The sequence below is a fragment of the Phyllopteryx taeniolatus genome, chromosome 18 (genome assembly GCF_024500385.1).
Source record: "Phyllopteryx taeniolatus isolate TA_2022b chromosome 18, UOR_Ptae_1.2, whole genome shotgun sequence".
NCBI lineage: Eukaryota > Metazoa > Chordata > Actinopteri > Syngnathiformes > Syngnathidae > Phyllopteryx > Phyllopteryx taeniolatus.
Window position 1 is genome coordinate 8,394,648 of NC_084519.1, and position 12,937 is coordinate 8,407,584.

Here is a 12,937-nt window from a genome sequence, read left to right on the forward strand (position 1 = left end):
CAATTTTATGCATTTAAAATTTAAAATTTATTTCACATTCTTAATGTGCTTGAAAAATGTAATCTTATTAATTTATTTTTTACAATTTAATGCATTAAAAATCTATTTTTTTCATCCATCCATCCATTTTCTGAACCGCTTCTCCTCACTTGGGTCACGGGAGTGCCGGAGCCTATCCCAGCTGTCATCGGGCAGGAGGCGGGGTACACCCTGAACTGGTTGCCAGCCAATCGCAGGGCACATACAAACAAACAACCGTTCGCACTCACATTCACACCTACGGGCAATTTAGAGTCTCCAATTAATGCATGTTTTTAGGATGTGGGAGGAAACCGGAGTGCCCGGAGAAAACCCACGCAGCCACGGGGGGAACATGCAAACTCCACACAGGCGGGGCCGGGGATTGAACCCGGGTCCTCAGAACTGTGTGTCTGACGCTCTAACCAGTCGCCCACCGTGCCGCCCTATTTTTTTCATGTTTTTCAAATTCTTTGTGCTTAAAAATTTATTTTAATTTTTTTTGACAATTTTGTGCTTAAACAGTGCATTTTAACATTTTTAAAAAACATTTATGTGCTAAAAATGTTTAAAAAGTTTTTCTCACAATTTTATGTGCTTAGCAAATGTATTTTTTGTAAAAGAAAAAAAAATCACATTCTTTGTGCTTAGAAAAGTGTGGTCTCTTTTCTTCACAATTTTATGCGCTTAAAAATATAATTTATTTTGTATTTTTTTACAATTTTTTGGACTTCTTCATGTGCTTAAAATTATTCGTTTTTCTTTCATAATTGAATGCACTTTAAAATCCATTTTTTCATTTTTTGCACATTCTTTATGTGCTTTTTTTTTTAACCACAATTTCATGCGCTTCACCAATGTAATTTTTCTTTCATTAAAAGATGTTTTGTTTTTTTCCCCCCTTTAAAAATGCTTAAGACCGATCACACACCACATACACTGGAACATACATGCACATTCCAGCATATGTACACACACACAGAGTGGTACAGTTTGAGAAGGGGTTGAGGCCTTCCTTCTCACAGGGGATTGGAGGTGGTGGGGTTATTTGATGTTGGCGCGTTGGAGCACGCTCAGCGAAGCGGCGGCCTCAGATGAACTCGCTCGGCTCGGCCCGGCCGCGCCGTCAACCAGTGAGGCAATTTACATTTGGATTAGAAACGCTGCTGCACTGCAGTGTTCTCCTCCTCCTCCTCCTTATTCGTGTTCTTCTGTTTCTGAATCATCTGATGTGATCATGTGATCAGAAGAGCGTCCGGTGGGGACGTGTGTCATCTAAGCTGGCCGGCAGGTCTCGATAGTGCAACGTTCAAAGCATGTGAAGTGGTTTGTCTTGTTTTGCAGAAGATGAGGGGAACGAGCGAGAAGGAGAAGGTCTGAACGTTTTTGCCATCTGCACTCTGAGCTCAAGCCGGTCCAGCCAGGTACGCTGCTCCTCGTCTTCATCATCATCATCCTCATCATCATCATCATCATCATTATCTTCTTCAGTTTCATGCGGTGATGCCATTTCCTGTCCAGATGGAGGTGAATGCAGCAGACAAACGGCATCGAACGAGATCCAAAGGAGCGCGAGGTGTGAACTTTCGCGACACTTTTTGCAGCTTGCCTCCTCTTCTTCGCCCTCATCCACATCCTCCTCCTCTTTTCTGTTTTCTTCTTTCACTCGCTTTTTACTTCTACATTGATGCTCGACTCGATTTTCATACATTCTGCTACGTGAATTAGCCTGCGCTCGCTCTGCCTCTTGTCTTCGACCCTTTTGCTTCTTCCTTCTTTATTTTTCACCTCTTCTCACGACATATTTCGCCATCCTCGAGCTGATCCTTTCTCCTTTTTCCTGTCATTTGTACATTCTCTGTCTCCCTTCTCCTCTTTACATCCTGTAACTCATCTCTGTCCTTTTAATTTCCTTCAACTCCTTATTTCTCCTTTTTTACTTTTTCTTACTCCCTTTTTCCTTTTTACTTCCTCTGTCTCCTTTATCATTTTGACATCCTCTAAATCCTTATTTCTCCCTTTTACTAACTCCTTTATTGTCCTTTATACTTTCCTTTTCCTCCTTTCTTATGTCCTCTAACTCCTTCTTTCTCCTTTTAACATTCTTTCTCCCACCCCTAACTCCTCCTTTTTCCTTTTATTCCTCTTCATCTTTCTCATTTTGAACTCCTGTCCCCTTTCTCGCTTTTTACATGCTCTAACTCCTTTTAACATTCGCCAGCTTCTTATTTCTCCCACAGCTAACGCCTCTTTTTTTTTTTTACTTCCTCTAACCGCTTTTTTCTCATTTTTACATCCTCTAACTCCTACTTCCTCCTTTTTATTTCCTCAGACTCTTTATTTATTGTCCCTCTAATGCCTTCCATCATTTTATTCCTTTCTTCTTTTTGCATCGTATAACTCCTTATTTCTCCTTCCTCTATCTCTTCATTTCTTCTTTTAATGTCCTGTTATGCCTTCTTTCTCCTATTTATTTTCTCTCTAACTCCTTTTTACATCCTCTCTAACTACTTTCTCATTTTTACTTCCTTAACTCCTTTCTTCATGTTGTACTCCTCCTAACTTTTCTACCCTTTCCTTCCTTTAACTTCCTCATTTCTTCCTTCGTTCTCCTTTTACCTCCTCCCAACGTGTTCTTTCGCCTTATTTTACTGCCTCTAGCTCATTTCTCCTTTTTACATCCTCTCTAACTCATTGTTTCGCTCCTTTCTTTTTTTACAACGTACTTCCCCTAAATCCTTCTTTCCCCTTTTGTACTTCCAATAATGCCTTTTCTCTTTTTATTTCCTCCCTGACTCCTTTCCTTAGTTGATCCTTTCCTTTCTCCTTTATACTAACCAAACCTCCTTTTTCCCTTTTACTGCCTCTAACTAATTCTCTCTCCCTTTTTACATCCTCTAACTTCTTGTTTCTCCCTTTTCCTTTGTCAAACTCATTTCTCTTTTTCGTCCCCTTTTTTGTTTCTTGAACTTACTTTCTCATTTTTACTTCCCCCTAGTCCTTCGTTCTCTCTTTCCTTCTGTTAACTCATTTCTCCTTTTTGCTTCCTCTTGTTTCTTGTTCATACTTCTTGCTCCCTTTGAATTGATTCTTGCATATTAAACCCTTCTTGTTCTTGTTTTAGCTCATGTTGCTTTTTTGTACTTCTTGAGAACAGAACTTGACATGGTAACTTGTTGCCAACCTACTGTAATTTTGTTCATTCACCGTTATCCCTGTGCGTTTGTTTTTTTTTCTTTTTTTGTCGTGTGAAGCCATCGTGGAGGCCGTGACGCAGGAACTATTCAGGTATGTGAAAGTCTGGTTTTTAATTTTGTGCGTGTTTGTGTATGTATGATCGCACGTTTGTATGTGTGCATGCGTCATCTCATTAAGTGATAAATAAGAATTCATGCAGGCAGATTACACTTGAATCCATTTTCATGCACCTGACTCTAAACACTGTGTCCTGTCTGACACGTGCATGCGTGCACGCACGCACACACACATACACAGTCACTCACACACTTACCGTGATGCAAACAGTGACTCACAGTCGAGTAAATGATGCTCTTGTTTTTCTGCTGGAGGCTACATAAAACGACTAATCTACGCACATGAACGCGCACGCACACACGCGTACTCATAGAAGTTGGTGTATCATGTTTGTGTGCTCCGCAGTACTTTGTGACGATCCAAATTGTGAGACTTTTCAACTATATAGGCCACCAACAAGTCAGCTTCTAAGTGATTACGATGGCACTTGAAAAAGTTACTTCATTGGGTACATTTGTAAAACCACAATGAGGAAAATTGTTATGAATAATTTATTATTGTGATCCTAGTGAGGATAAGTGGTATGGAAAATGGATGGATGGATAAATATGAATAACTCCCTGACATCATGGTCATCATCTTCCTCCTCAGCTGTCCAACGGCAGGCTGCGACGGTTCCGGTCATGTCAGCGGCAAGTACGCCAGACACCGCAGGTATGACCCACCGACTCAAACAGTGTGTGTGTGTGTGTGTGTGCGTGCGCATATATATGTTATATATACGCTTATGTACAGTATGTGCCTGAGAGAGGGAGAGTGTGTGTGTGTTGCATATGTATGTGTCTAAGAGAGAGTGTGGGAGTGTGTCTGTGAGTGAGAGTGTGTGTGTGCGTGTATGCGCATATATATGTCCCTGAGAGAGTGTGGGGATGTGTGTGTGTGCGTGTGTGTGCGTGTGTGTGTGTGTGTGCGTGCGTCTGTGACAGTGTGCATCTGAGTATGCGTGTGAAAATGCATGTGTGTGTGCGCGCACTACAAGCGTAGTGGCGTTCAGGCCAGCTGTGTCTGCTGTGGCGATCTAATAAGAAGGGCATGATGACCAATAGCTACCACACTTGTACTGTGAAGGTCACATGTACGCACGAGCCCAACTTTTTATGATGAATATTATTTTTATGTGGAACACCAGACGACCTGCTGTGCTTTCACAATGGCGCGTTTGTATGAGAGGCCGTTAGGAACATTATTCAGGATTAGCTCTCACACTTACTATTCAAATGCTTTCACACACACACAAACTACTGAAAGGTTCTCATAAACACAACTCAAACACTCTCATACAAACGAGTCTTGCTCTCATTAACACTACTCAAACACTCTCATACAAACGAGTCTTGCTCTCATTAACACTACTCAAACACTCTCATACACACGAGTCTTGCTCTCATAAGGACTACTCAAACACTCTCGTTAACACTACTCAAACACTCTCATACACACAAGTCTTGCTCTCATAAGGACTACTCAAACACTCTCATTAACACTACTCAAACACTCTCATTCACACGAGTCTTGCCCTCATAAGGACTGCTCAAACACTCATTAAATGCATCAAATGCATTCACGCGAGCACATCAATTACATTCTCGCACACATCACTGGCATTCAAGAGGTCATGTCAGTCATGCTCACGCACACGTCAATTATGATCACACGTGAATAGTGTAATTTTTGTTATTGGGTCGTTCAATTAAAAAAGTGAAATTATAGAGATTAACTGCAACTGCCGAGATTTAAATGTTTTTTTCATGTGATGATGATGTCAATGTGATTGACGTGCTCACGTGACCCAATTTGATTAGTGTTAATGAGAGTGTTTGAGTAGTCCTCATGAGAGCAAGACTTGTGCGTATGAGAGTGCTTGAGTAGTGTTAATGAAAGTGTTTGGGTATTTTTAATGAGAGTGTTTGAGTAGTCCTTATGAGAGCAAGACTCATGTGCATGAGAGTGTTTTGAGTTGTGTTTATGAGAGCCTTTCAGTAGTTTGTGTGTGTGTGAAAGCATTTGAATAGTAAGTGTGAGAGCTAATCCTGAATAATGTCCTTAACGGCCCCTCATACGTTTTTGCCTCCGTCCTTCAAATAAGAACAATTATTTCAACTCGTTGCGTGATGTGGAGGCTGTCTTCATATATGAGCTGGAGTCTATCCTAGCTGACTTTGGGCGAGAGACACGTATACTGCAGACAAGCCGTGCATTGCTCGCCAGTCAGCAACAAGCATGGGAATGAAGCTAACATGTTGCTTTCGAATGAGGGAGGAAAAGCCCACACAGGCGAGGGAGAACAGATTTGAACCCAGAACCTCTCGACTGCGAGGCACACGTGCTTACCACGAGGACATTCTCATAATTGATACAATGAGCATTAAATGATCTTGTCACGGTTTGAAACTGTCCTATAGGGAGCAGTAGTGAGTCAAGGGAGGAGGGGTGAGGTTCTCTCTTTTCTCTTTTTCTCATTTTTTCTTTTTTCTCGCTCTTTTTCTCTGACTCTTTCGTGCTTTCTTCTTTATTTCTAACTTTATCACTGTTTTTCTCCCTCTTTCGTTCTCTCTTATTCTAGTTTGCTCACTCTCTGTTTCTCTATTTTCTTTCTCCCTCTTTCTATTTCTCTCATTTTCTCAGGCTCTCTCTTTTTCTCTCTTTCTCACTTTTTCTCCTTCTCTCTCCCCCTCGTTCTTACTCTCCTCTTTCTTTCTCACTCTTTTACTGGCCCGCTCATTCTTTTTCTCTCTGACTCTATTTCTTTCTCTCTCTCACTTTCTTTTTCTTTTTCTCTTTCTATTTTCTCTTTTTCTCTCTCTGCCAATCTCTTTCTCACTTGTTTCTTTCTCAATCTCTTTCTCAGTCTCTTTCTTTTTTCTCTTTTTGCTTTCTCTCTCTCCCTATTTCCTTTTCTTTCTTTTTCCCCTCAGCGTCTCCTTTTCTCTCTTACTCTTTGCTTTCTCTTTTACGCTCTCTCCCTCTCTACTTTCTCTAGCTCTCTTTTCTCCCTTACTCTCTCTCCCTCGCTGTACCTTTGCCTTCTGCCTGGCTTTACCGCCGCTGCTCTCTGGAGGCGGTCGCCATGGCGACAGGGCCGTGTGCATGCTGCAGTATCAGGACCGGGAGGGATGCAGCCCCCTTTCGCCATGGCAACGGTGAGCCCCGCATTCCGCACCCTCGCCTGGCTGACACCCCTGCCATCTCGTTCCCTCGTCTAACTAACCAGCACGCGCGCACCTTTTGGCACTCAATGGTTGCCACGGTAATGAGCGTTGGTACGTGGCGTTGCCGGGGGCGATGATCCCATTCCCCTCTATCATCAGCATACCGACAATGGAATCGTCCTGTCCCACAATAAATTTCAAGAATCATTATCTTATATTTATCTTTTTTAAAACATTTTTATTGTGAATACAAAATTGCCACTTTTTGCACAATTGCATATTTTTACCTTTAAAAAAAAAAAAGAAAAAATAGGGAGAGAGAGAAAGCAAAAAGAGAAAAAAGAAAGAGACTGAGAAAGAGATTGAGAAAGAAACAAGTGAGAAAGAGATTGGCAGAGAGAGAAAAAGAGAAAATAGAAAGAGAAAAAGAAAAAGAAAGAGTGAGAGAGAGAAAGGAATAGAGTCAGAGAGAAAAAGAATGAGCGGGCCAGTAAAAGAGTGAGAAAGAAAGAGGAGAGTGAGAACGAGGGGGAGAGAGAAGGAGAAAAAGTGAGAAAGAGAGAAAAAGAGAGAGCGTGAGAAAATGAGAGAAATAGAAAGAGGGAGAATCATATTGAAATTAATGGTGACATTTTCCAAATTGAACTCATCCTTCCATATTTCACAACTTATTCAACTGATTCAAACCATTCCAAATTCAAACTGTTAGCTCATTCAGGACATAAGTTTTCACAGTTTGACAATTTTTCAGTATTTCACATTTTCCATGACAAATTTCCTAAAATCTTGGAGACATTTTAGAGATGCACATGACACCAATTCAAACCTTCCTAAACTCATTCCGCACGTTTCTTTTCTCATTCTACATTTTTCATGAAAAATCCCATGGAAATGAATGGACAACTTCAAAATTCCCACTTTTTTAAAGTACTTCATATTTTCCAAGACAGAATTCACAAATGAATGGAGACATTTGGCAAGTGTCCCAAATCCTTCCACATTTCTCGACCGATTCAAACATTTTCAAGTTAATTCAGGACATCTTGGAAACTGTTTTTCATGTCCAAAATTCTCACATTTTTTAGTATTTCACATTTTCCAAAACAAAATTCCAAAATTAATGGAGATATTATCCTGTACAAATGTACCAAATCTGCCTTTATTTCTCAATCAAGTCAAACAATTTCAAACTCCTTCAGGAAACCTTTGCAACTATTATTCACGTTCCCAAATTTCCCACTTTCCCCACAATTCCCCATTTTCCAGGAAAAAATCTAATTGAAATAAATGGAGACATTTTCCAAATTTCATTGCTTCCATATTTCTTAACTGATTCAAACCAAACACATTCTTTTTCACATTCCCCAAATAACCACATTTTTCATTTCAGTGTTTCACATTTCCCATGGCAAACTTTAACAAATTAGCCTAATGCTTCCACATTTCTTGACCAAGTCAAACAATTCCAACTTTAAAATGTTCAGCTCATTTAGGAGTACTTGGCAACTAGTTTTCACATTCCAAAACTTCACCACAATTAAAAAATTTCCATTTTGAAATTCCCAAATGAATGGAGACGGTTTAAAAAAAAGTTCAGTTCATTCAGGACATTCAGTGTATTTGTTGCACGGTGGCCGACTGGTTAGAGCGTCAGCCTCACAGTTCTGAGGACCCGGGTTCAATCCCCGGCCCCGCCTGTGTGGAGTTTGCATGTTCTCCCCGTGCCTGCGTGGGTTTTCTCCAGGCACTCCGGTTTCCTCCCACATCCCAAAAAAACATGCATGGTAGGTTAATTGACGACTCCAAATTGCCCGTAGGTGTGACTGTGAGTGCGTATGGTTGTTTGTTTGTATGTGCCCTGCGATTGGCTGGGAACCAGGTTCAGGGTGTTCCCCGCCTCCTGCCTGATGATAGCTGAGATAGGCTCCAGCACGCCCGCGACCCAAGTGAGGAGCAGCTGCTCAGAAAATGGATGAATTATACCAAGTACCAATACCGCTAGTACTTTTGATACATACAATTTCAATTAACACAATGACATAATTGTGAGCAAAGACCATTCTGTCTTTCTGACGCACATGATGATTCGCTGATGTGTCAACCTGCCGCAGTATAGCGCCAATTAGTGTTCAGGTGGACTTACTCGATGTCAGATTGTATTGCCTTATGTCTCGGTGGCTGGTATTGGCAGCCTTCACAATTACCCGATACCTGGTACCTGTTTACATTGTTTACATTCTCTTTTTTGTTTAAAAAAAAATATTTTTTTCTGTAATACATTTATTCTATTTAAAAAAAAACTTAACCAAAGAATAGTGGTTTTTTTTTTGGGGGGGGGGGGGGGGGGCTTTAACAGATTAGTGGCGTTTCAATTTATTATAATGCAGAGAACTGATTTAAAATCTAATTTAATTCAGAACTTGGGCAGCTCTTCAGCAATCACTTGCACTTCCTACAGAAATGACATTCTCGGGTTGGTACTTACTACTTCATATGATGGCGTTAACATGATCTAATAAAATAACGGAATCTAATAAAAGCCACGATGAGGATCTCACACGCACCGGGTGTTCCCCTTTTGTGCACTTCTCAAGGTATAGCAAATAGCTGGTAACCATGGCAACAGAGATGATGCTCTAAACTGGGAAAGCTGCTAAATTGATTTTAAATACTAGACTGAGCATTGTTGGTGTTTGTTTGTGTGTGTAGCCCCAAGCTATATTGAATGCTACATTTGCATGTAGCATCCCTGACTCAATAGTCAGACTGTGTTTGTTTTGTATTGACATACCAGCATAGCAACATGCTAACCACGCCATCGCTTCAAAACAACACATGATCCAATTCCATAAAAACGAATCAGTCACAGCAACATTGCATGTGTAATCCATCACCATCACACACACATACACACATGCACACACACTCCACCTAATTACCATGCACAGTGGCTCACCCTTGCAGCATTCCCTTGTTTCTGATCTGCTTTAATTACTGATGGAATTTTAATTGGCGGGAGACCATGAGGTGGCCAAGGTCACAGAAATGCCTGCGCACACCCACACATACACGCACACACATAAACACACACACACTGCAGTTTCTTTGTCTCTGTTAATTTTCCTATCCACGAAAAATTGAGATTTCCAGTATGGCAGATGTTTGTACAACCCCAATTCCAGTGAAGTTGGGACGTTGTGTTAAACATAAATATAAACAGAATACAATGATTTGCGAATCATGTTCAACCTATATTTAATTGAATCCACAACAAAGACAATATATTTAATGTTAAAACTGGTGAACTCTATTGTTTTTAGCAAATATTCATTAACTTAGAATTTTATGGCTGCAACACGTTCCAAAAAAGCAGGGACAGGGTTTCTTTTAACAACATTCAATCAACGTTTGGGAACTGAGGACGCTAATTGTTGAAGCTTTGGAGGTGGAATTCTTTCCCATTCTTGCTTGTTGTACAGCTTCAGCTGTTCAACAGTCCGGGGTCTTCGTTGTCGTGTTTTACGCTTCATAATGCGCCACACATTTTCAATGGGAGACAGGTCTGGACTGCAGGCAGGCCAGTCTAGTACCCGCACTCTTTTACTACGAAGCCACGCTGTTGTAACACGTGTAAATGTGGTTTGGCATTGCTTGTTGAAATAAGCAGGGCCGTCCATGAAAAAGACATTGCTTGGATGGCAGCATATGTTTCTCCAAAACCTGTATGTACCTTTCAGCATTAATGGTGCCTTCCCAGATGTGTAAGTTACCCATGCCATTGGCACTAACACAGCCCCATACCATCACAGATGCTGGCTTTTGAACTTTGCGTCCATAACAGTCCGGATGGTTCTTTTCCTCTTTCTTTTCCTCCAGAGGACACGACGTCCACAATTTCCAAAAACAATTTGAAATGTGGACTCGTCGGACCATAGAGCACTTTTCCACTTTGCATCAGTCCATCTTAGAAGAGCTCTGGCCCAGAGAAGCCGGTGGCGTTTCTGGGTGTTGTTGATAAATGGCTTTTACTTTGCATAGTAGAGTTTCAAGTTGCACTTGCGGATGTAGCACCGAACTGTATTTACTGACATTAGTTTTCTGAAGTGTTTCTCAGCCTATGTGGTGATATGCTTTACACATTGATGTCGGTTTTTGATGCAGTGCCGCCTGAGGGATCGAAGGTCACGGGCATTCAATGTTGGTTTTCGGCCTTGCCGCTGACATGCAGTGATTTCTCCAGATTCTCGGAACCTTTTGATGATATTATGGACCGTAGATGATGAAATCCCTAAATTCCTTGCAATTGTACATTGAGGAACATTGTCCTTAAACTGTTCGACTATTTTCTCATGCACTTGTTTGTAAAGAGGTGAACCTCGCGCCATCTTTGCTTGTGAATGACTGAGCAATTCAAGGAAGCTCCTTTTATACCCAATCATGGCACCCACCTGTTCCCAATTAGCCTGTTCACCTGTGGGATGTTCCAAACAGGTGTTTGATGAGCATTCCTCAACTTTCTCAGTCTTTTTTGCCACCTGTGCCAGCTTTTTTGGAACGTGTTGTAGCCATAAAATTCTAAGTTAATGATTATTTGCTCAAAACAAAAATGTTTATCCGTTTGAACATTAAATATCTTGTCTTTGTAGTGTATTGAATAATAATAATTAAATATAGGTTGAACATGATTTGCAAATCATTGTATTCTCTTTTTATTTAGGTTTAACACAACGTCCCAACTTCATTGGAATTGGGGTTGTAGAAATGCTATTTCTGAATATGTATGTTGTTTAATTTACTATTTCTTCACATGCTTAAAAGCTTGTTTTATTGTAATTATTATTCAGAATTTGATTATCCATCACACATGCTTTCCTAAGTTTGGAGAAACGTGTCCTATGTGGTAGATAGTTTGCTAAAAACAGACACTGTAATAGAGTAATGAATTAAACACATCCATGCGTGCTTATGAGATTTTGTTTATGAATTTCTATCTCTATATTGTACTCTTTTACTTATTTTTGAGATTCTGTGTTAGTACATTTATCTACAGTCAAGTGCATCATAAATACTGCCCCCCAGCAACAATACTGATTTTGAGAAGTATTAATAAAAATAATATTATTGTGGTTGTTTCCCGTGCTGTTCTGAAGATTGTGGTTGTCTTGTTGAAAGTGAAAATCAAACATGCACATTATTGTTATTATCGTCTTTGTAAAGTTTTTTTAAAAATGTTTTTAATAGCCCAAAAGCCACCGAGGAAACGTTACCTCCCATTTGCATTTGCATCCCAAACGGCTAAGAAGCTCTTTCATATGGAAATGGTATAATTGATTTGCTAAAATCCACATTAGCGCCAGCTATAATTGCACTACCTGTTTTGGAGCAATTAAAGCTGAATTTTCCCATCACTTAATGACTATTATGGGATTTGTGCAATTGAGGCCCTGCTTGAAAAAAGTGCCGTTATTATTATTATTTTTTTTTTTTGAGAGGTTTGCTTCTTCTACTTAGTAGTTGAAAGGATGTCCCCGCTGACATGTACTGCTTCCACTAACAACATGGCTGGTAACAGGGTGGAGCTCGTTTACAAACGCACTCAGTTTTACCAACTTAGCATTTGGTGTAACGCTATATTTAGTGACTTTTCCGACCCCTGTCGCGACAACCTTTCGAAAATTAGACTAGTGACTTTAGCCTCACGCATTATACCTTACATTGCGATATTGTTGCCCCAAATCACCACAAAATCAGGTTCAATCGCAAATTTAACATGCTACAAATCGCTAGTTTATGACACTGTAATTGATGAAAATGGTAGAACACGACATCAGCACGTTGCAAGTGTCAGCCAACCACATCAAAGTCTGCACTCATTCTGACCCCCTAAACAAACAAAAAGCCTTTAATACTTCGCAAAAGCAAATGACTATATTTTTATGTATTTTGACATTATAGCTATCAATTTTTAACAAAATAAACCCACTCAAATGTATCTAACCTATTTTCACTCATTTTTGTCTGAAAAAAACATCCAAACTTTCAATCTTGAGACGACATAATGCTGTAAGGCTCCTGCAGAGTGAGATAAGAGACAGAGTTTTACAACACTTCTCAAACAGTTAAGCTTTTTTAACGTTGTGTGTGTTAACGTTAATGTGTTAATAATAATGCATAAAAATAACCGACAATGTGGGAATAGACCAATAGTATCGTTTTATGAAGTAGAATGAAATTGACCATACTTGGACATACGAGGTTTCCGCCCAACTTCGGTACAATTTCGGAAAGCTCACCTGATACAACATAGCATTTTTGATGAGCCATTACATCTGAAACCTTGCGACGCTGTTTGCTGGCAATTTGCTGCAAACCAACCAGGCCTAAGATCTTTTTATGTTGCGGAGGAGCCAAGTTCAGCCTGGGTTGTTGGTGGAAGTTAAGAAGAGTCTTTGCTG

At 40.2% G+C, this 12,937-nt stretch overlaps 1 protein-coding gene across 2 annotated transcripts in view; it reads left to right on the plus strand.

Annotated features, from left to right (window-relative positions):
* Positions 1 to 12,937, plus strand: part of myt1la (myelin transcription factor 1-like, a) — a 52,427-nt gene that overhangs the window by 5,864 nt on the left and 33,626 nt on the right. For both annotated transcript variants that reach the window (XM_061754477.1, XM_061754478.1), the window contains exons 2-5: positions 1,363 to 1,442; positions 1,510 to 1,594; positions 3,273 to 3,306; positions 3,925 to 3,987. In XM_061754477.1, the coding sequence (XP_061610461.1) occupies positions 1,522 to 1,594; positions 3,273 to 3,306; positions 3,925 to 3,987 (170 nt within the window). In that variant the 5' untranslated portion in view covers positions 1,363 to 1,442; positions 1,510 to 1,521. The remainder of the gene's footprint in view (positions 1 to 1,362; positions 1,443 to 1,509; positions 1,595 to 3,272; positions 3,307 to 3,924; positions 3,988 to 12,937) is intronic.